General features: G+C 42.3%; 1 protein-coding gene across 2 annotated transcripts; it reads right to left on the bottom strand.

The window, feature by feature from the left end:
• Positions 1–615: 615 nt before the first annotated feature.
• On the bottom strand, positions 616–22,648 carry wt1a (WT1 transcription factor a). 2 transcript variants are annotated; one of them, XM_061076256.1, is made up of 8 exons: positions 22,113–22,648; positions 18,200–18,322; positions 16,770–16,872; positions 8,031–8,130; positions 5,031–5,175; positions 4,128–4,217; positions 3,680–3,772; positions 616–2,236 (listed from the first exon to the last, which is right to left on the bottom strand). In XM_061076256.1, exons 1-8 carry the CDS (start codon positions 22,588–22,590, stop codon positions 2,115–2,117), a joined length of 1,254 nt encoding a protein of 417 aa, XP_060932239.1. In that variant the 5' UTR covers positions 22,591–22,648; the 3' UTR covers positions 616–2,114. The 2 variants fall into 2 exon arrangements, with proteins under 2 accessions (XP_060932239.1, XP_060932240.1); XM_061076257.1 differs by having other exon boundaries at positions 3,689–3,772.
• Between the last annotated feature and the right edge of the window lie 4,852 nt (positions 22,649–27,500).

The following is a 27,500-nucleotide window of genomic DNA, read 5'->3' as shown; positions in this document are numbered from 1 at the left end:
CGAGAGATAATGCAGAGATCGTCATGGAAACATGTGGCTCGTGTATTGTGTTAATATGACTGAACAGGACATTTCCTTATGTATCTGATCTCAATACATTTATATGCAATATGGTGATGAAGTGGCCAACCAGAGGTGAGTTCCCTTCTTTCTCTTGTTGTGATTGCTCTCCTTTAAATTTCATGTTCATCTTCTTCTTGTTCAGCACTTTGTTAAGAAACGTGTGTTGTAGATATAATGAGTCATATCTCTGTATCAGTGTTTTCATTATAAACAGGTCAGGATGAAGAGATCTGAGGAAGACGAGTGTTTTACAGGAGAGACACTCAGTGAAGAGCAGCTGATGGAAAAGTGTAGCATCTGCAAATTTTACATTTTCAGACATTTGTGTGTTATTTATAAGAATCAAGTGGAATCAAAAATGCATATTTAATATGAATCATTCACATCTTCATGATGATGATGATGAAAATACATGATGTCACTTTCTGGACTGAAACTTCTAAGTGACCGGCTCTGAGGCTGTAAAACTTGAGTAACACACGACCGACGAATAAATAAATGTCAACTTGATCCTGAAGAAATGTGGAAACAATAAAAAACAGAGACCACAGAGATTGAAAGTGTTGCTGTATCAAAACAGTCACATTACATTTACACAGAGAGAAAACAGCATTTTTCCATTAATCTCACACGTCTGAGCACGAAATGTTCCACTGACATTTGTTGTTTTACGACTCAGATATCAACACACATCAGAGAGAAGAAGAAACAATAAAGTAGAAACAGTTCCTGGTCCAAAAGAAAGACAGAGTCTGAAGTATATCAGTTCAGTTACATGTTTCTCCCCCGTGGACAGAGTTCAGTTCCCACTGTGAAGAGGTTTTATTTACATCTTGACCATAAGGTCCCGGCCACAGAGCCAGTGTGACCCGGCAGACATATCTCAGAGCTCGCTGTCAGACGCCAGCAATATTTACACACCACAGAGACGAGAGGCTCCGCCCACAACACGCCAAAACAAAATATACAACCGGGAAGACGTGTTTGCAAAGTATGTTTAAATGCAGACGAGACAAAACACCAAAAGCTGACATTGCAAAACACCGTATAAGGAGTCGGATTAATTAATTTGATATTTTTTTCAAATTGAAGGGATCTCTTTTATTTTAATGCTAAATGAATGAAACGACACCTTTCTCCTCTTAAATCAATCCAGTGGAAGTTCTTTGTGTCAATGAACGGATAATAAATAAGTCATCGTTCAACATGAAGAGATATTTACAGCTGACCTTTGACCTCCCTGTGCACACGAGGGGGGGGGGCGGGGGACGGATGAGACGTCACATCGGAGGAAAGATTCTTTAGCACCAGGACGTGGAAAGTTACCAGTGTTCAGAAGTGCCGGACACGAGGGCCGTATAAAGTGAATGTAGATCAAATGTGTGTATATGTGTATATTTACAAAAATTTGGTATGAAGAAATCTCAGCTTTGAATCCTGTTAGTGAAAAACCTGGAAGAACTCATGTGCTCAATGACTTTATGGAATGAGAATTAAAATCCAGAAAGAAACGTTTATTCACTAGAATGAACTCTGATGAAAAGTCCAAAACCGAACTAAAGTCTGTGGAGATAAAAACCTGAGACGCAGGACGACACGTGAAGTAAATGTTAAGTTGTGATTTGTTTACTCGTTTGTGTAATTTACATCTTCACGAAACAGCGAGTAGATCCGAAGATTTATCGAATGTAAAAACATTGAAGTTAAGAACAATTGTATTATGTATGATGCAGAATATCGTGAATTCGAGCTTCTGCTCCTCAGCATCTTCATCTTCGTCTTATTCAGTCGAACGAGGGACAAAGTTTTTCCAGGACAAACTGTTTTCAACCCTCGTCTGTGAGAATCTTTCACGACTTCTAGACTGAAGTTTACGTCTAAATGCAGAATGTTTTGTCTTGTTATCTAAAGTTAAATCACATTAGGACCCAGCTGGATTTCACACAGGCAGGTGCACAGGGGGGGGTCGGGGGGGTCGGCAGAACACAAAAGCAGATGTGACCCAGATGTTTACGTGTAGAACATCAGGAGGACGTGGGCCGGACTCGGGTTCAGATGGCGAGCTGCAGCTTGCTGAGGTTCCTCTGGTGCATGTTGTGGTGTCGCACCAGCTCGTCGCTCCGGGCGAACTTCTTCTGACAGTTCGGCCACCGGCAGTTAAACGGCTTCTCGCCTGAGAGCGGGAGGAGTGAGGTGGGGGTGAAGGAGAAGAGAAGGGAGGAGAAGAAGAAGAAGAAGAGGAAGAACAAGAAGAGAGAGGGATGGAGCAGTGGTGTGAGGAGGAGTGAGGTGGGGTTGAAGTAGAAGAGGAGGAAGAAGAGGAAGAAGAAGAAGAAAGAGGGATGGAGCAGTGATGTGAGGAGGAGTGAGGTGAGGTTGAAGAAGAAGAGGAGGAAGAAGAGGAAGAAGAGGAAGAAAGGAAGAGAGAGGGATGGAGCAGTGATGTGAGGAGGAGTGAGGTGGGGTTGAAGTAGAAGAGGAGGAAGAAGAGGAAGAAGAAGAACAGAGAGGGATGCAGTATTGATGTGAGGAGGAGTGATGTGGGGTTGAAGAAGAAGAGGAGGAAGAAGAGGAAGAAGAAGAAGAGAGAGGGATGGAGCAGTGATGTGAGGAGGAGTGAGGTGGGGTTGAAGTAGAAGAGGAGGAAGAAGAGGAAGAAGAAGAAGAGAGAGGGATGGAGCAGTGATGAGAGGAGGAGTGAGTTGGGGTTGAAGAAAAATAAGATGAGGAAGAAGAAGAAGAGAGAGAGAGAGGGATGAGGAAGTGATGAGAGGAGGAGTGGATCAGGACACGAGGGATTTGAGAGTGAAAATGAAACCAGTATTAGTTCTTTTTGTGCCGTTCAGAAGCTGAATGGGAGGATTAAGTGAACTTTATATAGAATCTGTGTCGTCCATTATAACCCATAATATAATAATATACTGTACATGTGGACACTCACTGAGCACTTTATTAGGAACACTTACACACCTGCTTGTGTTTGCCTTTCACATATGAAGGAGATTAACAGATATTATGTTATTCTCCAGTCATCCGCTACGTAACCTCTATTGTTTTTTGTTGTTTCTGGCACTTGCTCTGTTTTACGTGTACACACTGAAACTTTAATACACTTTATACTTTTATTTTATTTATTTTTCAATATCAGGTCTTTAGAACATGTACAAATGTCTGTTCTAGTGACTGAAGAGGCTGTTTGCTTCGAGAGGCTCAAACCAAGAGGAAAACGTTTGACTTTTAAAACGTATCCTGTTCTGATGGATTTCTGCTGAGGCTGCAGATGCTTTTGCAATTTTGCAAACTACCTACTTCTACCCTACTCCCAGAATCCTACTTAATCTGAGTATTGTTACTGTCTCTTTATGGCCACAGTTTACGTGTAATGCTACGACCGGCAGGAATATGCTCCACGTCTCAAACTGGTTTCAATAAATTGTTGGTTTCCCACAATGATCCCAGCCCCAGATTGGCAGCGTGAACCTTCAGCCGACAGATCTGCAGTATCCCTCTAGTGTTCCTAACAAAGTGCTCACTGAGTGTACAGACAAAGCACCTTTAATTCTTGTGTAAATATTAAATGGATGAAGAAGAAATGGAAAAATAAAAGTTTACGCACTTGTTTTACCTGTATGAGTCCGGGTGTGTGTCTTAAGGTGGTCAGACCGAGAGAACTTTCTCTGACACGTCTCGCATTGGAAGGGTTTAACTCCTACACACACACACACACACACACACGCACACACAAGTCCACACATTCACCACACAAACAAGTCCAAGTTCACACACACACACACACGTACAACAAACACGTTCACCATCACACACACGGAGGGAGATAGAAGAATACAGTAGAGCAGAGGCTTGCAGGCGTTTGAAGCCATTCAGAAGTTTTGCCGGCCTTGTTTGGTCACTTCCTCTGAGAGGAGCTGTTCTCACAATGCAAACTGAGCCCTTCACTAAGCTGCGGCACCCACAACACGGCTGGCATGCACACAGCAGAGGGAGGCGAGTGGTGAGGGCAAAGACAACAAAAGACACAGAGGCAGAGTGGAGGGGAATCGAACCTGTGTGTCGCCGCTGGTGTCGCTTCAGCTGGTCCGAGCGGGAAAACCTCCGGCCGCAGTCTGTGAACTCACACTGGTACGGTTTCTCCCCTGGACAAAGATAAGAGTTGAATGAAGCAGAATAACTTCTTCTATTATTCAACCTTTGAAATGTCACAGATAACAAACCCACACATTCACAGAGGAACAAGCTACAAAGATCTGATTCTGTAGAACACAACACTGGCAAAACGTTTCTGGTTTTAAATTGTCGGACGTGTCTATTTGCTGGTTTCCATCATTTATCTGAATATAATAAGCTTTGGTTTAAATCTCTTTAAAAGACACAGGAGACTCAACTGTTTAAACGATGGACATTAGATCATGTTCAACCTTCTCATTAATAACACATATTAAAATGATCAACCTGAATATGAGCAGAATATGTCTTTAAAATATTAATAGTTCCTGGTTTTCTTGTATGATTCAGTTTTGGTTTTGGACTCTGACCGAGTGTCTGAGACTTTTCACAGTGTTTCAGTTGAGCTGTGCTTTTTAACTAAAGATTATGTAATTGTTATTTACATATTCTATATTTTCAGACTTCTGCTGCTGTAACAAGCGTATTTCTCCGGTTTGGGATCAATAAAGTTTTATAAAGATCTTTTCCTTCCACTGAAATTAGATCCGACTGGAAAACCGATTTCGGATTTCTTGATTTGACAAAACAGGAAGTGTCTTCTGGCAGCAGCAGATCAGGGAATTGGGGCCAATGGAAACATCAGAGTGACTTTTGAGTGAAATAGGAACGAGTCGGTGACTTCACGGAAAACGTGTCCGAGTGGAAACTCCGGCATCGACAACCCGGCCGTCCTGGTAAGTGTGATGTCAGCGTGTGTGTTTGTGTGTCTCTGTTGGTTTCACCTGTGTGTTTACGACTGTGCATCTGCAGGTGGGACAGCTTGAAGTAGCGCTTGTTGCATCCTGGGTAGGCGCACATGAACGGACGCTTCTCGCTGGCCTCGGAGCGCACAATGGCCGGAGCGATGCTGGGCACCCGCCTCACGTCCTGCACACACACACACACACACACACACACACACACACATACAGTATTCACATTTTATTTGAAGCCAAATCAATATTTCAAGTCAAACAAAAACACAGAGAGAGAACACATGGAGGAGATTGAAATCCTGCTGCTGTTAATCCTGATTTATAACTTTGCTTGAGTTATTGAAGGAAACAGATTTGAGGATGTGCAGCTCAAACATCTTGTTGATCATGTGACTGCATTGACTTGTTTAGCACGTGTGTTTGTTTCAGACCAATCTGGAATATTCCTTATATTGATATCATGATCTTTGATTGTGAAATTCTTAAATGAGCTTAGAAACCAAACCAGAACCAAAACATCTTGCTGATTAACGGCTGGTGAAGAGCTTTTCGGTGCATTGCCGCCATTTTGAAGAAACATTTAATTTTTAACAATAAAGTTTAGATTTTACGAGATTAAAGTCATAATTTTACTTTATATAATTCGCCTGTATTCTTGTAATATTGTGACTTAAATCTCAGTAATTAAACTGTCTTTATTCTGGAAATAATTGTTTTCTTAACATGGAACAGCCCATTGTAAAAAAATTAAAATACTTATTTAATCTTATCTAAGTTATTCATCAATAAATATATTGTTAAAAAAAATAAAAATAAAAAAAAAATACACCCAGGTGAAAAATAATATAATTTTCAGGACAGGATAATTGTCACGTAACATATTCCATCGTTTTATTATTTATGATCTGTTATTCTTATTTAAATGTAATGACAAAGCGGTCAAATATTCATTAGATGTGAATTAGCAGTAAAATGACCCCGGACTGACTGTGGCCCCCCGGGAGCTGTTAGTCACGCCTGTTAGACAGAGCGCCTCCATTACCACCCCCCCCACACACACACACACACACACACACTCACTGCTGAGGAACAGGAAATAATGACACATGTAAAAAACATCTTTTCACTTTAAAACGTTGTATTTTTAGTCTCTTATTTCTCGTTGCTCACATCTCTTCTACTTTTTATACGTCTGATTTAAATATTTCCTCCGTCCTTGTGGCCTCGTTCCTTTCAGACCACTTCTCCACTTCAACATGTCTCCCCCCCGCCCACAGCCATCTGCTCCTGGTTTCCTCTGCTTAGCGTAAACGGTGAGACGGACGTGGAGGTCGCCCCTGTTGTAATTACCGCTGTTAGCAGCTATTGATAAGTGCACCTGAGGAACGAGCGGGTGGAGTTCAGCAGCACCTTCCACCTCAGACGCCACATTACACTGAAGGCTGAGCCGGAGGAACCTGGATCCTCAGAGTTCAGACCTGACGCCTCTCTAGCAACGTGAAGGTCAAACAATCCCCAGCAGGGTTTAATGAAGCAGAGTTATTAAAGAAAAATCCACTGAGAAATCAGGATTCTTGTGAGCTGAGCATGTGGAGGCCGATTCGATAAATAACAACAAGAACTCTGAAATAAACGTATTCATAAACTGTGTAAAATCAATAAATTCAGAAACATTTGGAATTATTTCTCAATCATCTCATATTTGATGGCTGCGTTGGCTTAATAAGAAAAATAAGACAAAGAAACAAATGAGCTTCTGCTGCCTCCAACACTTGGTCTTTACTTGATGCTCATAGACAAACATTTGTTAGCTCAGAAGCTAAAGTAGCATGTTGCTTATATTCATAAAAATGTATATTGATGTTAAATTCTATAAGAAACGAGATTAATAAGAATCTTTAAGCAAATATGCAACATTATTTCACAAATTCTTAATTATTTGTATTGGTTTAATCACATGTCAGATCATTTAATGTTTAATTTAATTCCTAATTCATTTAATTATAATAAACAATGAGGCTCTAATTGACAGCTGGTGCAATGTGCCTGTCTGCACTAATTCAAACAGATTGACAGTTAGATGAATCAGCAGATGATCATTCATTCATCTCCATGACAGGATCATGTGTTCAACAGTTTGTTTCTGTTTGATGGAGAATGAAATAAAAAATATATGATAAAAAAAACCAGGAGTGAAGAATCTCGGCTGTTATCTCATATTTCTTAATTTGTCCTTCAAATGGCACAAGAGTGAGGTTATGTTTATTGTGCTGCACGGAGCCAGAACTCGTACACGTGTTTCATGCAGTTCATTTGTCAGATTTTGTTGGGGGGGGGCAAAGAAAGACAAGAAGCAGGGTGAATAATGAAACAGGCCTCGGAACAGAGAGAAAGACGAATCTCCAGAAGTCTCGCTGCGGACTGAGAGAAGGTCTGGAGAGTCTCTGCTCTCCGTCCTCTGCAGCCGCTGACAGACAATAATTAAAATCTAATGATTTATTAACATTCTGATCCCTGTATGGAAACTATATCTTTACCCAGTGTAACCCTACGTGAGTGTTTGTGTGTCTGTGTGTGTGTGTGAGAGTGTGTTTCTCCACTGCTAATGGATTTGTGGAAAATGATTCCTCTTGGCCTCAAGGGCTGCCTTTTAAAAATATTTGTGTGTGTGTGTGTGTGTGTGTGTGTGTGTGTGTGTGTGTATGTGTATGAGTGTTTGTGTGTGTGTCTGTGTGTGTGTTTGTGTGTTTGTAAATCTCAGCTCTGCTACACATCAGTGTTTCCTCTTCATGTATCTGGTTATTGCATCAGCTTTTCGTCTTTTTCAGTCGGCTCGTTAAAAACTTATCTTAAAAAAAAGTCCTATTCCCTCAGTTTGTGTGTGTGTGTGTGTGTTGTTTCCAGTGAGTTGTGTTGTTCCCGATGTCGACACGACACAGTAAAGCAGTGCAGGGAGCAGACAGAAGGTTAGTGTGACCCCCCCGCTGGCCTCCTGACAGTGAGTGAAGTAACATGAAGGAGGTTTACCTGGATTCCCCTGAAGACTCCGTGTGTGTGTATGCGGTACTGCGTGCTGCAGCTGTACACCATGGGGCTGTTGGGGTCACTGTCGTATCCTGCTGCGTGGCTGCAGACACACACAGAGAAGAAGAACAACCAGGATGAAGGTGACGCGTTAACTCTGCAAAATAAACTGTTTGTTCACTTCACAGTGAGAAAAACAACACGTCACAGTCGATCTATTCACTTTTTACATTTTTATATTAACACTAGGGCTGGGCAACGATTAAAAGTTTAAATCGCGATTAATCGCATGATTTCCCTGATTAATCACGATTAATCGCATTTGTATACGCAAAATCCAATAATGAATTAAAAAGTAGTGTATAGCGCAATTTTATTTTCAATGTTCTGCCATATGAACGAAAATGCCATAACATTTGTTGTGCAAACACTTTTAACATCAGCATTTAATACAGTAGCAGTTAAATAAAATATTCAGTGTAAATCTCAATTTAACAATGTTATCAAAGCAAATACAAAATTAAAGCTCAATGCCACTGCCAGGGCATTAATGTTATCCTCTTCGTTATGAAAAATGTATACTCCTCCCTGCGTCTAACGTAGTCTGCCGAAGCCTCGCTCCACTCGCTGTTTCGTTGAGTGATTTGCTGATATCAACTGTGTGTTTTGCATTCAGGTGATATTTTAGACTGGAAGTACTCCGATGATAAGATAATTCACCTTGGCAGTGGCTACAAATAACTTTGGTTCTGTCGACTCCGCCGTCTGGAAGGACTTTAAAATGAAAATGGCCATGTAAAAGCTCCGTACCCTTATCCATGGTTGTTTATCCGCCAATTATTTTCTTTTTTCCGGTTCCGCAGCAGTCAGCAACAGACATTTACAAAATAAAAGCCTGACTTTCACAATAAAACAATAAATAATCAAACCTGAGTTAATGCAAGATAAAATAATTGTCTGAGTTAAATAAGTGATGAGTTAACTCGAAATTAACTAGTTAACTTGCCCAGCCCTATTTAACACACTTTTATATTTTGGCTCCAGGAACAAACAACCCAAAAATGTCACATTGCTAAGGCAGAGAATTAAGGTCACGTTTGGAAAAAATGTATTGTGACATTATGAGAAGAGAGTTGAGTTTGCACAAGAATAAACAAATAATATTGTGAGAATAAAGTAGAGAAATTGCAATAATAAATTGGTGAAATTACAAGAAAAAAGTCTTCATTTTCTACTTTACAAAAAGTCATAATATTACAAGAAAAGATTCAAAATTTTACAAGAATAAAAGGATAATGTCATGACAATAAAGTAGTGAAATTGCGACACAACTAAAAAATTGAATTAGACCGAAAAAGTCTTATTTTGTGAGAGCAAAGTCGTAGTATTACAAGAAAGAATAAAGTTTGTAATTTAATGAGAATAAACTCGTAATATTATGAGAGGGATGTGTTGATATTATGAGACTCAAGTTGTAAAATTACAAGAAAGAAAGTCTTAATTTTATGAGAATAAAGAAAGAAAAAGTAGGAAGAAAGATGAACAGACTTCGACGCTCCATATTCCTCATTATAACACATGAATGCTCAAACTGATTTTCCACCTGTAAAATGACACTTGACCTAAAATTATGACTTTATTCTCATAAAAACTAAATCCTGTCTCTTCTGTCATTTCAGATCCAGTCTCCCTCTCATTCCCTTCACCTGATTTCATGGTATCGACTGTCCTCCCCTGTTTTTTTTAGATCTCCAGTTAATAAACAATCTTTCTTTTGCAGGTTTGTAAAGAATCTCTCAGTCTGACGAAGGTGAAGACGTCAGAAACCAGGATCCAACATCGTGTTCCAGGGACATAACTCGTACGGTGTAACACACGTTGGCAGAAACATGGAGCGTGACCCGATGTCAGAGCGAGCAGCGACACGAGGTCAGGAACATATCGTTACTCACTCAGCTCGTCCCACTCAGTGATGCAGAACACAGACTGTGTGGAGACGTTACTGCAGAGATGTGTGTCGCTGATTCATAATTTGTCCGGGTACAATTTATCCAGACGTCTCTGTTTACACACGTTTGTATGAATTTAAAAACTATTAAACGTTTAGAGAAGAAGAATAAACCCTGATAAACAAGATCAGCTGGTTTATGTCTTGACACTGAGCCACGTGGGGGTTGAAGGTTTAAATCCAGAAATGGACGACAGCGGAAAAGAGAAAATGTAATTTGTTCAAGTTACATCTGAACCTATGATGTCGGCCTGTTAAACCACTTTGGACCAGACTATCTCATCTACTCGTAAATATCATTTAACCAAACAGATTTAACATTTGTATCATTATATAAGTCCAAAGTTCAAAGTTTTTTCAACAGTCCGAAATGCAAAGATATTAAATTTAAAGTCACATTAAAATGAGAAAAGTAGTAGAAACTGGAACCAGGGAACATTTGGTATTAAGGCTTAAAAATAACAGTAAAATATGAATTAACTTTCACATCTGTTTTCAAGGAAGTCAAATAACCATCTTTCTTGATGAGATAAATGGAAAAACAAACATCGCTATAGATTCACTTTAAACCTTCTCAGTATGTTTCCCTCTGAACAACGAGCTCTGTGTGACACAGCTGCCGCTCGTATCTTCTTGTGATAACAGAGGAACAAAAAGCTCTTGTCTTTGAAATGTGTCAACGTTTTTCAATCGGTCGAGCGAGCGATGGGAGTTCGCTTCCTGTGCCGCGGCAGTGGGAACGGACGGCGAGCGGCCGGACGCTGGTGAGACGCTCATTGTCCACGAGAGACGACAACAGACCTCGAGATCTACACTGAGGGATTCTGTGAGTTCAGCCCTGAACACGCTGAGCTGAAGGGAAACACGTTCTTAGCCAGAAGTGTGAATCTGGTTCAGTGTCATCACAACAACAACAAAATATAAAAAGAATATCGTAGAGCAAAGACACTCGAAAGACTAAAAAAAGAGATAAAATGCAAAGTAAAAGTTAGAGACTTTGAAGTTTATCCCTGATGTTAAACTTTAAAATCAACAAACTATTTTTAAGCGTTGATTCGGGGGTTTTATATTTCCTCAAATCTGCCGACTTGACGAGAATTACCCACAATTCATAGTATGGTTAAAAAAACAAACAAAAAGTCCGCTACAAATGTTTTTGTTTCTGATGTTTACAAAGATGGACGACATAAAAGTGAAGCCAAACCGCCCTCTGGTGGCTGACTGCAGTATTAAGTCACAAACCCCGCCTCCTCCATGTTAGTAGATGGGACACGGACCAAAGCAACAAGGCAAAGTGCACTTAACGCACATTTTTCTCAAAGATGGTTTCTGTCATTTTAGGTGTTTCTTATCAAACTAATGTTTGTTGTTCATTTATAAGAATAAAAAAGAGTGAACTGACACGTGATTGGTCGAACTTGTGTATCGGCCGAACCTCTGTTAATTTAATATCTGGGTAGTGAGAGGAACTGGAGAAGCGTTGTCATTGTTGATTCACACTCTATGGTTCAAGCAACGTTGCTAAGGACAAAATACTTCTATGAATTAGTGTGTAGGACTGTAAGTGTGTACATGTTTAAGTGTGAAAGTGTTTAAGGTGACGCCAGATTCCGTTTGAATATTTGGAATGGGACTATCTGCTCTTCCTCTCCAGGTTCGACTCCCCTTCACTTCCTCTTCCTCATCTCCTGCACCTCACCCCCCTGTTCCTTTTTATCTCCGCTGACTCTGTCCTCCTCCTCCTCCTCCTCCTCCTCCTCCTCCTCCTCCTCCTCCTCCTCCTCCTCCTCCTCCTCCTCCTCCTCCTCCTCCTCCTCCTCCTCCTCATCCTTACTACTCCCTCACACCTCCCCTCCCGTCTCCCGTCTCCCCCTCATGACGGAGACGGCACAGGGAGAGACGGCCTGAGCTGCTCACAGAGAAGTGTTTTTTATCAAGCCTCTGCACAGACCACGTCATGGGACAGTGAAAAGAACACACTGCACACATGCAAGTACACAACTTCCCCATGCAGCAACACAACACAGACATTCCTGCTTGATACAGATCGTTGTGTGAGTCTCTATCACACTCACACACACACACACAGTTGTCAGTTATGGTGAACGCCTGTTGGCTCGGAGCAGCGTGATGCGACCCGGCTGCGATGCAGGTCACAGTGACACGACGTGCAGGACGTATACGACTGAGAGACGCCGACACTTCCCTGATTGTTTGGGATTTTAAAGCTGGTCTGTTTTACAGAAAAGGAGATAAACAGGACACTGGAGACGTCATGAGGCCAAATTCATCGAGTGGACTTTAAACAACAGGGTCTTAAGAGTTTCTCCAGCTTTTAGAGGGACTATAGAACTTCTTTCTGTAGTTTCTAAGACCAAACTCAGTGTCCTGTGATTTTATAATACATATGCTAACACTAAGGACTAAACTACCAAAAGATTTAGTATTATGTTACGAGACAAGTTAAGATTTTATCCTGTGGTGACTTTCAGAAGGGATCTTATCTATTTAATCCAACATTATACTGTAAGTATCACTTCTACCTTCAGAAAGACGTGGTGTGTGTTGAACAATTACGACAACTGACTAACCTAAAAAAAAATTACACCATTGACACATCCTGGAGTTCACTGCTGTGTCACTGCAGCTGAGTGAGAAGAAACATCACTGGATTTCAGTAGAAACACATTTTCAAGTCAAGTAAAATGCTGATTTATGCTCAACAATATATAAATATCTACAGAAACTAACAGAAAGCTTGTGGATAAGGTCAAAACGGATGAAACAGAGCAGTACCACCAGAAATCCTGAGGGGGCAGTGTAGCCAATGGTTCAAGGGACACGACCATTGGACACGAGGAATTTCAAAATCAATGGTGAAACTTTTTCGAGAGAGACTGAATTGACTTCACCCAAACAAAGGGACTTTAACACTTTATTTCCCATCGGCTGATTAAATCCCAACTGGACCAACTGGTGCTGTTTGAAGGGAGCGAGAGATCAGTTCCCAGCTCTTCATGATGGAGACCAGTGCATTGACTGGGTTCCATGACACACACTCCAACTTGGAGAGGTCATCTCATATAATTTGTCTTCGCTCTGGAGGAAAGACAAAACGTAGAAGAGACGCTCATGAGCTGTGAAGTGTACTGGACGTTCCCCAGTATGATGAGCCGTTTGTGTAGTTAGTTGTTGTTCTCAGTAGAAACTCTTTAATGGAAAAGGCCAACACACACACACACAGACACACAGACACGCACATGCTAAAGAATGTGCCTCAGACAGACACCACGAAAGCTAAATTCTCCCATAACAGCCATCTTTCATTAAACACAGCAGACTCCACCATCATTATTCATACCTGCCATGTGATTAAATACACTGCTACACACACACACACATACACAGACACACACACACCCACAGTAGATTTATAGCTCTCACCCCCTGACACCACAGCCCCTCCATCACACCACCTGCAGGCTTGCAGCAGCGTGGTCGGGGGGGGGCTGTGGTGCCTGGTACCCTGCTCATTACGCAGCTCTTCTTCCACAGTCGAGCCGGGGCACTCGGCCAGAAGAGCTCAAACCGTTTTCCTGCTGAAGTATCGTTGGAACGGAGGCCGCTGAGCGTGAGATTTAAATTACCGATCCGTGACATTTTCAAATAAATACGCGTCTGCTTTTCTTTTCCTCGGCCGCAGAGCGATGGAACCTGTCACCGGTTCAGTCAACATCCATTTAACGGACTGTCTGTGTCCTAATCTCCTGAACCACCAGCGGGGGGGGGGGGACAGAGGGGAAACCTTCACAGGACTCTGTTGGAATAAACAGAGGAGGAGAGTGGGAAGTGAACGCTGAAGAGAGAACGATGACAACTGGAGGATTTGGTCATAAACTATTGACCCGATGACCTGATGGAGACTCACCAAAGTTGTTATAGTATCAGGTTCCGTGTGAGCTGCATTAGCAAGGTCACGTCCAGACACACTCGACCAATCATGAGTCTCAGCCGTCAACGATGAAGTGTCCGAACTCATACTTTACTTTACTTTGGTCAATGTCCCGTCCACTAACATGGAAGAGGCAGCCAGCCACCATACAGCCACTTATACTGCAGCTCTGACAGCTAAAGGTTCGACAGCAAGATGAGGAAACACCAAATTCACTAAATTCAACCGGACAAGAGACAGTTTCTCCAAACCTGCACCGACACGACCAGCTCACTTGAGTTTGTTTGGGTTTGTTCATCTTTTTAAAAGGGTCAATGACCTGAAAAAAATGACTTTCAAGAGGTTTTAAAAGTTTTTAAAATATTTATTTATGTATGTATGATTGACACATGTGAGTTTCTCTGTGTTGTACCTGTTCTTAAAATAATGTCTGTATGAGCAACTTCACTAATTGGTTAAAATCGCCGTGTGGCTTTGTTTCCACTTTGTGCAGATTAGGGCGTCTCATACTGTTTCTTACCATGATAAGACCGTGTGTGTGTGTGTGTGTGTGTGTGTGTGTGTGTGTGTGTGTGTACACATACTCTCTCTCTCTCTCTCTCTCTCTCTAATAATAAGACTTGCGCATGTTTTCATTTCATGTCTATCCAGCAGCCCGAGCTGACGGCCTGTAGAGTAAATACAGTCCTGTTGGTACCAGGCTGCAAGATTAGACAACTGAGGCAACTCTTATGAGCATTCCCAGCAGTGCGTTTGTGTGTCTGTGTGTGTCTGTGTGTGTTGAGTAGATATCAGTTATGTTTATGACAAAGAAGCCCCTCGGATTTAGACGACATGTCTCTCTCTCCTTCCTCTCACACACACACACACACAAACTGAAACTTCCATATCCTCCCTGCTGCAGTAGACTTACACTGAATTCCTTCAGTTTCTCCGTCGATGAAAAACAAAGCGTGAGAAGAATGTTTCATTTAGAAACATAACGACGAGCAGAGAGTTCGGAGAGCGCTCGGGGAGGAGGTGCACCACCGGAAAATCTAAATACCTGGTGGAGGAATTCACTAAAATGTCGGAGAACTCTGAAACTCGCAACAAATAATCATGGATCATCTGCAGAAATTATAAAATTCTTTCTTGGCCCATTAACCACCCGTCCACAAATTTCAATAAAATAGGTTCAGTCGTTTTTTCGCTGCGAGACAATCAAGCAATGAAAACACGACCTCCTCCATGGAGGTAAAAATAGAACAATATGATAACGTTGATTATTTAAAAGTTAAAGCAATTAAATGGTTCCAAAATACTTTATATTTTCTGATTAGTAAGTCATCCCACTTTCCGTCGGCTCTTCCTCCCAGTGTTCCTCTACTTCCTCCAGTGGCACCATGACTTAGCTGGGACGTGCATTTCAAGGTCAACCATTAAAAACCAGTCGAAGGAGAAAAAACCACAGCAGAAAACAAGTGAAAACCACCAAAGAGCCGGAGGAAGGAGGACAAACCCAGAGGAGGAGGACAAACCCAGAGGAGGAGGACAAACCCAGAGGAGGAGGACAAACCCAGAGGAGGAGGACAAACCCAGAGGAGGAGGACAAACCCGGAAGAGGAGGACAAACCCAGAGGAGGAGGACAAACCCGGAGGAGGAGGACAAACCCAGAGGAGGAGGACAAACCCGGAGGAGGAGGACAAACCCAGAGGAGGAGGACAAACCCGGAGGAGGAGGACAAACCCAGAGGAGGAGGACAAACCCGGAGGAGGAGGACAAACCCGGAGGAGGAGGACAAACCCAGAGGAGGAGGAAGCAGCGGGAGACAGACCTGTCCTGAAGGTGAACATCCTGTTCAACCTGCTTCCTGCCGACGCTCGACACAATCAACAATGCTTTTGTTTCTGTTTGCTTCGTGATGAAAATAGATTTTTGAAGACAGAATACATGTGTGAACGGACATTTTGGGGGCGTGAGGACATTTTGGCTGAACCTCACTTTTTTAAAGATCTGTTTTGGGGTCAATTCTCGTTCTCGGGGGCGGACCTGTAAAAAGGCTCCGGATCCCAGGTGCGCTGACGACCACGTCTCCTCCCACAATGCACCTTGATCCACCCATCGCTTTAATTATTCACTTCATCGGTCTTTACCTTTGTTATCTGTTAATAAAACCAGAAATTAACTTGAATTTCAAACGTGGTTCAATTTACCTCAATAAAAAATAAAATTATATGAAATTATGCCGTAAATAAAAGGAGAAACGTTATTAAAGCTCGGGTTGGTAATACTGTAGGAGGTAGAAACAGCAACAAATCCCATTCCTCGTCAAAGCCACGCCCCCAAACCACATGAACCTGGACTGACGAATGATAGAAGACGACTTTTCCATCACTCGCTCACTAACTCCTGTCTGACGACTGGTTGGTTATCGACAGAAAATCATCTCGTTCAATCCACGTGAATCGATCGGTCGTGTTTGTTACAGCCCGGCACGACATGAAGAGGAATCAAACACGTGATCATGAAAAGAGTTTCAGAAACAAACGACCTGCTCCACATTTAAAATGAAATCAGAAGATCCCAAAAAAGTGAGTGTGGTGAAATCGTTTCAACCACAATTCAGTTACACAACAAACTAAAAGTCGTCTGTGCAGACTGAGCAGGTTGTGATGTTCACTGCTCAGAGAAGAAATGAATTATGAAGTCGAAGTATAAGTGTGTGTGTGTGTGTGCGTGTGTGTGTGTGTGTGTGTGTGTGTGTGTGTGTGTGTGTGTGTGTGTGTGTGTGTGTGTTACCTGTTGTAAGGGTTCCTCAGCAGCAGAGCCTGGCTGCCTGTACAGCTGTCTGACGGTGTGTGGCATCCATAAACAGGAGGAGGTACAGGATACTGCTGCTCACCTATGGGACACACACACACACACACACACACACACACACACACACAAACACCCACGCACACACACATGCAATAATAAAATATATGTACAAATGCATTTGTGGGTCTGTGCAGCTATAAAGTCTGCAGATGAAGGTGAACTCCTCCACGACTCCCTCGGAGGAGATGAATTTAAACTTCCTCTATATCTCATCTCTTTTAAACTCTGCCCTCTCTCGCCCTCCCTGGGTTTTCTCCACTTTTCATCGGTTTCTTCTACAAATAAAGACCCTTCCCTGCGTGTTTCTAATCTCCCAGTTTCCCCCGGCAGCGCCGCGAATGGCTCCCTGGACATTTCCCTACATTCCAAAATCCCTCTCAGCTCCAGCTCTCCCGGTTTTCTCTAAAACAAAGCGGCATAAATTTACAGCAGCGGGGCGGCTTCATAAAACACGCATTTAAATGTTTACCAATAACATGCGCAGGGGAGGGATTAAAAAAGAGGAGGTGGGTGGATGAGAGGGGGGGGGGCGTGAGGAGGAGAAGAGGGAGTCTGCAGGTCAGGATGTGGCTGATTTAAAGCTCCGACAGGCGAGGTCACGGCGGAGACGTCAGACTAAGGGACACGACTCTCCCCAGGTGAGGGCCACGGAGCTGCCAGGCAGAGCAGCTGTGGCTCTGAACACACATGGAGCTCTATCTAGAAACACTACTATACTGGAATATATATAAGATATTCTGTGTGTTATATAATCATCAAAAACTTTATATCTGCTATACCGATGGACGACACATCTCCACTTCCTCCTGCTTTACAGAAGTGAGGCCAAAACCTCCCGGAGTACGAGTGCCGCCATCTTGTAGTGATGAGGAGCCGAGTCAGTCTCAGCTGTCAATCATGACTTATAATGACTTATATGACCATAACTAATTAAAATCATCAGTGAGACAAGAACGACCTTAAATGACTTTAAACATTTAGTTTTACGCGTACTTTGACTTTTTAGGTTAACTTCATGGCCCATCTGTTAACATGGAGGAGGCAGGGTTAATGACCGTTCCTGCACACAGCCACCAGGGGGCGATGGAGACACTTGTGGCTTCACTTTCAGGACTTGTCATCATGTCGTCCGTCTTCATTGAGACGAACAACAAGTTCACGGCGAGTGAGAACAATCAGCCCAGGAATTCATTCAATAATGAATTAACTTGAAGAAACGAGCTTCAAACACATTCAGAGGGAGAAGCCACGTGATGCTGAGGAAGTCACACACACACACAGACACACACACACACACAGACACACACACACACACAGACACACACACACACACACACACACACACTCACCCATGGGGTTCTGTTGGGTTAAAGCGTCCTCGTGCTTGAAGGTGTGGTTGGAGAACTGGGAGCTGTGGTGCGTTGGAGTGTGGCCGTAATTCCCGGCTCCATCGAAAGCGACTGCGCCGTAACCTGCAACATGAGAAACATCATAATATTTACGTGACATGAGGAGGTTGGATAATAATCATCAAAATAATGGTTGATATTTGATATTCTTTTTGAAGATATTTTATTTTCCGGACAGGACAGTAGACGGGACGAGGTCACGCCGCTGCAGGAGAACTCAAGCCAGTGTGGGCTGCTGTATTTCTTTTTTCAAATTAATGCTCCATATTTACTATAAAGTTAAAGTATAAAGTCACTATAACAACATGGCCCTGTGAGTTTTAAGCTGGTTTTGCAGTGCAGGTGTTTTGATCGAGGATCTGAGAATCAGCTCCACACAAACCGAGCAGGAAACTGATATTAACGAGTTTGCAGTACGGACTCATATATAGAGACAGATGTTTTTCCCCCTGACGACCAACCGTTTCATTCAAATTATTCAAATTAAATCAGATTTATGTCTCTGCCGTTCAACGTCCGAGCGACTTTTACGGAAATGTTCTTTTGAAAAGGAGAAAGCAAACTAAACCTTAACTTAACCCAAACATAATCTTAACCTGAACCGAAGACAAACCTGAAAACATCTTCACCTTAAAATATAATGATCTTAGTCATGGAGACTCTCTGTTTGTCCCCATAACGAAGGTAGATCCCCACAATAACTCTGTGTAAACACATTAAGGTCCCCACAACATGTGTAATAATAAGACCATACACACAAACACACACAGACACACACACACACACACACACACACACAACCACACACTCTAGATCTGTGCCTGGCACCCCAGACCTGACTCATGACTTTGGCTGACCTGCAGGACACAACGCACTCTCATAAATCATGCACAAACGACACACACACACACACACACACACACACACACACACACACACACGCTTCATTAATTCAAATGCAAAACTTTCACTGACTCTTTACTCTGAACCAGTGGGTGAGGAGTGAGGGGGGGGGGGGAGTCGGGAGGGGGAAGAGAAAAAAAAACCTCATTAAACTTCTTCATTTATCTTCTACTCACCCCTGTCTGACTACACCCGAGATATATGTGTGTGTGTGTGTGTGTGTGTGTGTGTGTGTGTGTGTGTGTGTGTGTGTGTGTGTGTGTGTGTGTGTGTGTGTGTGTGTGTGTGTCTGTGTGTGTGTGTGTTGCCTTGAAGTCCAGCACGGAGGTGACAGGCAACCGGGTCAGTTGGTTTTCATCTGGAGAAACTGAAAGTCTGGAAATACCCCGAGATCTTTGTCCTTTGTTGTTTTTTTTTTACTGTTTCACAAACTTTAGTGATGTTGAACATTCAGAGAATCAGGAGGAAATTTCAACTTTACTTCTTTTGACTGGTTATTTATAATCTGAGTATAATATAATTTTAACTTCTGTCTTATAAGCTGCTCCTTCAAATAATTAATGTTCATCTACACACGTGATAATGATCATCAATGCCAGTTATATTATTTCAAAGACAAACAGAACACAAACATATTAATTCTCCAAAGAATTAACACTCAGAACTTCCGATGGTATCGATGACATAAAGATAAAGTAATTACAAGTAGAAAAACTTTAATAATCTATAGAAGTTAATTTACTGTTAGAACAAACGTAAAAACATGAAAGTATTAAATTGTTCCCTCTCAAATCTGTATCCACATTTTGTTTCTGTATTTTTTTCTCTCCACGGGCCTCTATTAACAAACCTACAGTTTAATTAATGTATTATATATATATTTTTTATCTGTTGTCTATTGATCTTCATACTGCATTTAGTTGTTTCCTATATTTTGCTTTCAAATCTTAATTTTTAACTTGTAAAACACTTTCTAACTGTGTTTTTCATGAAACAAAATCGTATTATTATCATTCATATTTCATTATTTCAGTGAATTTTGAACATTTCTCTGTGAAAGATGGAATCCTAGTGGACGATGTGCTGGTCTCTGTGTGACCCGGCTCTGGGATCATCTCCCTGTGACCTGGGTCCTGCTGTTAGCTTGTTTGTCTGTGCTCGTCCAGCCACAGCAGGGGGGGGGGGGGGGCAGATAAAACAGGTCGGAGGTCAGCGGGGCTCTTTCATTTTGATGTTATTCCTAAATTATCTGCTTGATAAGCATGTTATTACTAATTAATCTGCTGGTTAACCACTGGGAGATTCGTTATCCCGACTGCAGCAGACCTGGGATCAGATGTCGGCCACTTCAACTGAATTCTGTTTAAATCTGTTAAGTTTAAAAGAGACAAACGGAAGTTAGTTTAATTTATTAAAAATATAAAAGACTCTCTGACGCACTGTGACTTTAGTATGAGGTCAAACACACTAAGATATAATATCTATGTAATATTAAATGTAGTTATTTTGTGTTAATATAATTAATTAAATTAATCTATGTAAAAAAACAAATACTAGATCTCAAAAGGCCAAAACTAAAGAATAGGATTAACTATAATAACTTTCTTCTTTTAATTAAAACTGAATTCAAAATATATAATTTTCATACATTATCCTTTTTGCCGTACGTCACATCAATCATGATTTTTGTTCAAACATCCCAGGCCGTGTATTATTGTGTATTTGTGATATTTGATGTTGAGGCTAAAGATTTCTTTGCACTTTACAAGTCTTTAATATTAATATTGAATTAGGCACATTTATCTAATGCTAAATAGGATCAACTTTTACTTTCACTGTAACAGAAGAGTTTTATTATAAAGTCATAAGTTTGGAATTAATATGATTTAACTGATTTTCAAAAACATTAAATATTTAAATATCTGGTCTAGATCTTCAGCCATAATACAACAACATAAAAAACAAAAACACGACAACTCAACCATGAGGAAATGAGCACATTCATGCGCTTATTGAAAAGAATCTTTGATTAATGATAAAAGAGAAGTTGCACAGAGATTTGTTGTCGTCACAGAGTCGAATCTGTTTCGCTTCATGTGAAGTTTTAACGACTGCGATGAGGAACTCAAACAGATCATCTCCAGAATCTGATATTAAAATTCTTAAATATGGATTTAAGCTCAGGAATCAGAGCCGGTCACACGTCACTGTGCAAGAATCAGAAAGAGTCTGAACTCCTTTACTTCCACAGTTGTGTTGTCGTTTTATAAAACTTGTTTACGCTCATTTGACAAACACAGTTCACGTTTGACTGCAGTGAAGAGGAAACATGAACATCCAGGTTTCTACTGTAAATGTACAAGTGTCCACTGAAATAAAGGGATTCCTCAGTGTGTGATGTTTCAAGAGTTGTGTATTGTTTCTGTGTAGATGTCCGATCATCTGTTCTTCACTGGAAAAGAACAGTTTCTGTGACTTTTATTAGGATTTATATTGTTTGTTATTAACTCTGTGACCCAGTGTGAAACTATGAGTAAGTAAAAACCACAGTCAGAGAGTCAGAACAACACAAGGTTCAGTTTAAACTGAAGGACACAAAGCTTCATCACAATCACACAGCTGTGACACTACTGAGAAATCTACACGTGAGCGATGTGTGAGGAGTTTGTCACGTTTCAAGTTCCGATGGGAAAATGGGTCAGTTCCTGCAGATTCAGAGATGTGTAAGAGTTTGTGTTGAACTTTGTGTGACTCTGAAATCGAATTTTTCCGAGCAAAACTAAAGTAAAGAAACAAACTAAGGAGGAAAAACCGCAAAGACGACAAAACTTCTGAGAGATTTCATCCAAGTTTCTGGGAGAAAAGGTGACGATCGAGTGGAGAAGATGCTTTTGTGATCTGACCTCTGACCTCTGACCTCTGACACACACACACACACACAGGGCCCTACCTGTCTGGCTGCGGGCCGCCTGCTGCGTGTCCATGCAGCTGCTCAGGTACGGCGGGTTGCTGAACATCCTGGGGGGGGGGGGCTGGTGGTGGTGCGGCGCCGTCACGGGCGGCGGCTGGCTGGAGGTGGGCGGAGGGGGGGGCGCCCCGAACGCCGAGCCGTACCTGCAGGCCCCGGTGCCGGTGAACTGGCCCGAGAAGTGTACGGTGAAGGCGCTGAGGCCGCAGTGGGGGTCCGCCTCGTGGTGGTGGGGGTCCACCGCGGTCCCCCAGGTGGGCTCCTGCTTGATGAAGGAGTGGGAGCCCAGGGGGGTGTGGGGGGCCGCCAGGGAGGAGTACGGGGAGGCGGCGGGGTGGAAGTCCAGCACGGGGGTCCAGGGCGGGCCCGAGCTGACGGGCAGCGCCGGGCACCCGGGGCTGGGGCCCCCCGCCGGGGGGGGGGGCAGCAGGGAGTTCAGGTCCCGCAGGTCTGAACCCATCGTGGTCCAGGGCAGGAGAGGAGGGAGTTGGTAGGCAATTTTTAAAGTTGGTCTCGACCTTTCCACCTGTCGGCCTGGCCCTGAGCGTCGGTGTGACCCCCCCCACCCCCCCACCCCCCCCTGCAGACCCTGTGGGACAGGAGCTCTTCTTCTTCTTCTTCTTCTTCTTCTTCTTCTTCTTCTTCTCTCTGACTCGGTGCTCCTCGGGACGGACGCTCTGGAAAACACTGAAGTCCGACAGAAGTTTGCAGGCGACGCAGAAAAGTCAGAAATGAAAGAACTGAGGAGACGAGGATCAGCTGCTTCGGTTTCGTCCCACAGCAGCGGAGGAGAAGAGGAGAAGAGGAGCAGAGGAGAAGATGAGAAGAGGAGAAGAGAGAGGAGAAGAGGAGAAGAGAGATGGAGCTCAGTGGAGGAGGAGAGAGGTCTGAGCCCAGAGAAGCTCTGTGAGAGGAGGGAGTCGAGTGGAGGAGTGAGGAGGAGTGAGGAGGAGTAGCCCTCTTCTCCCTGTCAGCCTGTCAGTGTGTGTGTGTGTGTGTGTGTGTGTGTGTGTGTGTGTGTGTGTGTGTGTGTGTGTGTGTGTGTGTGTGTGTGTGTGTGTGTGTGTGTGTGTGTGTGTGTGTGTGTGTGTGTGTGTGTGTGTGAGGAGGGTTAGGGGGTGGAGTCAGGAGGTGATGAAGGGCAGGAGCCCCCTGACTTCATTTACTGTATGATGAAGAGCACACACACACACACACACACACACACACACACGCGCACACACACACACACACACACACACACACACACACACACACACACACACACAGTGGGTCTCCAGTTACTTGTGTAACCCTGAACATTAACTTAACCTCAACCTGAACAAACCCAAACACACGTCTTGACCTTAATATATATTATTTGCGTTATGGAAACTTGTCTTTTGTTCCCAGAACCACACGCACACACACACACACACACACACACACACACACACGCACACACACACACACACACACACACACACACGCACGCACAAACATACACGCACGCACGCACGAACACACACACGGAATTAAATATATAATAACGGACACGTCACGTCACGTCTCTGACAAAAAACAAGTGATCGTGACATAATTTGGATTTTCAGTGTCGACAGATGTGTGACGTGTTAATCTTCTTTCTCACTCGTTAATTCTTACAGTTCAGTACAAAACTCCAAGAAGTATCAGGTCGACTCGTTTCTATTCTTTGATTTTAAATATTATTTCTATTCTTTATTTGAAGCAGGACGCGTCACTCACTTCTCAGGTTTGTGTTCGCACCTCGGGCCTCGCGGCGGAATCAGTTTTAATTAAGAAATAAAGTGAAATATGAAAAACTGCGTCATGTGAGATTAATACTGATCCAACCTAAACACTGGGATTTATTTGTGAGTCATTTTAAATATGGGAAATTAAGAAATAAATGTCGGTGTCATTAGATGTTTGGTATAAATGTGTTTAGTCGGCGTGACGAGTCGCTGTTTGAGGCTCGATTTATTTGATTAATTCTACTTTATATTCACAAAAATCTGCAAATCTACAATAATAATAAAACAATAATAATCTTCCTGTAAATTCCGGCCAGTGACTCAGATTCATCCTCTGGAGTTTTAAAGTGAAGCTTTGACCGGAAACTCACCAGGACGCGTTTTAAATACACGAGGAGCCGAATCTGTGTTTTAGTTCCATTTCAATTATTCACATTTTTTATCTTTATTTTATTTCCACTGTCGAACAAAGTAAATCAATTAAATCACATTTTATATATTTAAGGTATTTGATTTACATTATTATTATTAATTTGTTGACACGGACGGTTTCACCTCAATTCCACGTCCTCTCTCTCTTTCTCTCTTCCTGTGTGTGTGTGTTTGTGTGTGTGTGTGTGTGTGTGTGTGTATTATAATTATCATGTTAACGGGAGGATAATAAATCGTTTAACGTAAATCCACTGATGTTGAAACAAAACAAAGGCCCTTTTTAAACCAGCGGACCTTTCACTTCTTGTGAAATTAATTTTCCTTTTGCATCAGGTTCTGCAAATAATTATAGTTTAATGATAAATATAATCTAGGGACATAAACTAAATTGTTATAAATAATCAGCTCTTTTGAATTCATATTAAAAATTAATCGCAAAACCAACACGTTTTATTAATCAAAACATTTATTTCTACACATAATAATATGTTGTTAATAATTATTTCTGTGAAACAGCTGCTTCAGCCTTTTAAACCTTTGTTTCAATAGAGAAACTTCTGGTCTCACACATTTGTTCCAGTTTCATTGTGTTCTAGTTTGAAGGTGCGTGAGGGAGAGGAGGAGGAAACCACGATGAAGAGTCTCTCATTCACACACACACACACACACACACAAACACACACACACACACACACTGTTTACACTCAACACACTGATGTGTCATTTTAAATCAAATTAAAATAAATCAGAATGTGCTGTTGTTTGTTAATGCAGCTCAATATTCATTTCTTAAAGTTTACATATAAACAGCTTCTTATTTATTAAGTACATCCAACAGCTGGATTATTCACTAACTACAGTACACGTCATAAATATACTGCCTTCTCCATGTCTACAGATGGGACATGGACAAAACTAAACTAAGTATAGGCGTCAAATACAGTTTTTCTCTATATTGTCATTTAAGATATTTTTTACAAATAAAGTTAGAGTTTGAATATTGGCCTGTCCAGAGGCTGTGGTGTTGTAGATTATTGTTGTGATGCTGACATGGATGTAAATGGTAAATTATTTATTTATATACATATTTTCTTATGCACTTTACAGTTTATTTCCATTCACACCCACTTTCATACAGTGCAGCTATGCCCCCCCCCCCCCCCCCCTCCATCATTATTATTAAAACATAACAACCAGGTTGTGACTGACTCTGGCGCCGGAGGAGAGAGGAACGATGATGTCATGAGTCTGACCTCATCCAGATCTGAAGGAGGAGGAGCCACCGCCGCCTCCTGCTATAGGCTGACACACCTGTCAATCAAGGCTCATGTGACTCCACACATACTTTTAAATACTTTCATCATCACCTCATTATCGATTAATAAACATAATGTCACAAACCGTCCGATCAGAAGCAAACAGCTCCTCCTCCACGGGGTTCTACTTCCTGCTGGAGCCTTTTCCACCTGTTCACACAATTTATAAATTCAAGGTTTCACAACAGCTTTGTCTGGATCACATTATTGTATTGTAACTGTGTGTGTGTGTCTGTGTGTGTGTGTGTGTGTTGTCCTTGAATCTTGCCACTGCTTCTGATCTAAGACTCAACAATGTTGGCCTTTTTAAGTTTCTCTCTCTCTCTCTGATGAGTGATGCTCCTGGTTTTGACCGCTCTCGTGGCCATGACAACACACACACACACACACACACACACACACACACACACTCAGTAACAATCCAAAGAAACAAAATGATTTCCTGGTCATCTTGTTAGAAACTACCCTTTTGGATGAAAACCCAGGAGAAGCTCAGTGGAAAAGGAACCTGAGGTGGAAACACAAATTCATTCTTCACCGTCATGGAGTCGACGAGCTTCTGAAACGAATCCTCCGCCCTCAGCACCACGTCCTCGTCCGGAGACACTTCTGTTACTTCTTCCCGCTGCAGATAGACGGATGTTAAACAGGCCGAAGAAACTGGCGAGCTGGCACCACCGGACACAAACACACACACACACAAACACACACACACACAAACACACACAAACCCAGAGTGTGTGAAGCATCACAGTTAAAGTGGGTTTTCCCCCTCGAAACGGAAGTGTCCACTCAGCACTTTTCTTCCCATCATGCTCTTCTTCTGGATCCAATTAAAGCCCTGACATGTCTCAATTTGTAGCAGCACAGGTACAATTAGACAGTTGTGTTGCCGCAGCAGTGATAAAAGAGACATCCCCATTTATTGTGTGTGTGTGTGTCTGTGTGTGCAAGTGCAAGTCTGTGTGTGTGTGTGTGTGTGTGTGTGCAAGTGCAAGTCTGTGTGTATCTGTATTAAATTGATGAGCGGAGAACGATGGTGACTTCACCATCTGGAAATCTTGTCTGGCTCCGTGCACAAAGAAGTGCTGACCCACGATTCAACTCTTCAACTCCCGAGGAACGAGGCAGAGAGAGAGAGAGAGAGAGTGAGGTTAGTGGGGGGGGGGGAGAGGACGAGGGGGGAGACAAGGGAGGGAGGAGGGGGGGCGCGTGTTAAAAGTGTTTGTCATGAGCAGAGGAATCAGTTTGTGAAAGCACTTTGTTCAGACGTCAACCGGAGTTTGTGTGCACATGTGAATAACACACGCACACACAGACACACACACACACACACACACACACACACACACACAGACAGACAGACACACACACATTACACATGTTGTTTCCGTCAGACAACGGCTGACATGTGGGGAATAAAGAGGATGTTGTAGAAATGAAGTGTGAAGGAACACGAGTGACACACACACATCCTCATGTTACTGTAACACACTGTAACTGTAACACACTGTAACACACTGTAACTGTAACACACTGTAACTGTAACACACTGTAACACACTGTAACTGTAACACACTGTAACACACTGTAACTGTAACACACTGTAACACACTGTAACTGTAACACACTGTTACTGTAACACACTGCACCCATTGGACGGTTCTAGCTGTCAATCACATGGGATCCACGCCCAGTGACTTACGGTCTATTTGTCTCTAAATGGATCATAATTCATAATATAAATGTGTAATTCATTCACTGACGTCACAAAGTTAGAAGTAGAATCATCTTCTTGTGGATTTCTGTAGAAACTGAACAACAAACACACAAACAGACTTTTTTAAAGCGAGACCTCATTGGTTCAT

Source organism: Limanda limanda, chromosome 8 (assembly GCF_963576545.1).
Source record: "Limanda limanda chromosome 8, fLimLim1.1, whole genome shotgun sequence".
Lineage (NCBI taxonomy): Eukaryota > Metazoa > Chordata > Actinopteri > Pleuronectiformes > Pleuronectidae > Limanda > Limanda limanda.
This window is presented reverse-complemented; position numbering and strand designations above follow the sequence as displayed.

Excerpts from the sequence above, each read along its gene's own strand:
- wt1a (XM_061076256.1), bottom strand. The coding sequence starts at position 22,590 with ATGGGTTCAGACCTGCGGGACCTGAACTCCCTGCTGCCCCCCCCCCCG. Across the intron at positions 8,131-16,769 it reads CTGAGGAACCCTTACAACAG|CCACGCAGCAGGATACGACA; the intron begins GTAACACACACA and ends GTGTGTCTGCAG. Across the intron at positions 4,218-5,030 it reads GCACAGTCGTAAACACACAG|GGGAGAAACCGTACCAGTGT; the intron begins GTGAAACCAACA and ends ATCTTTGTCCAG.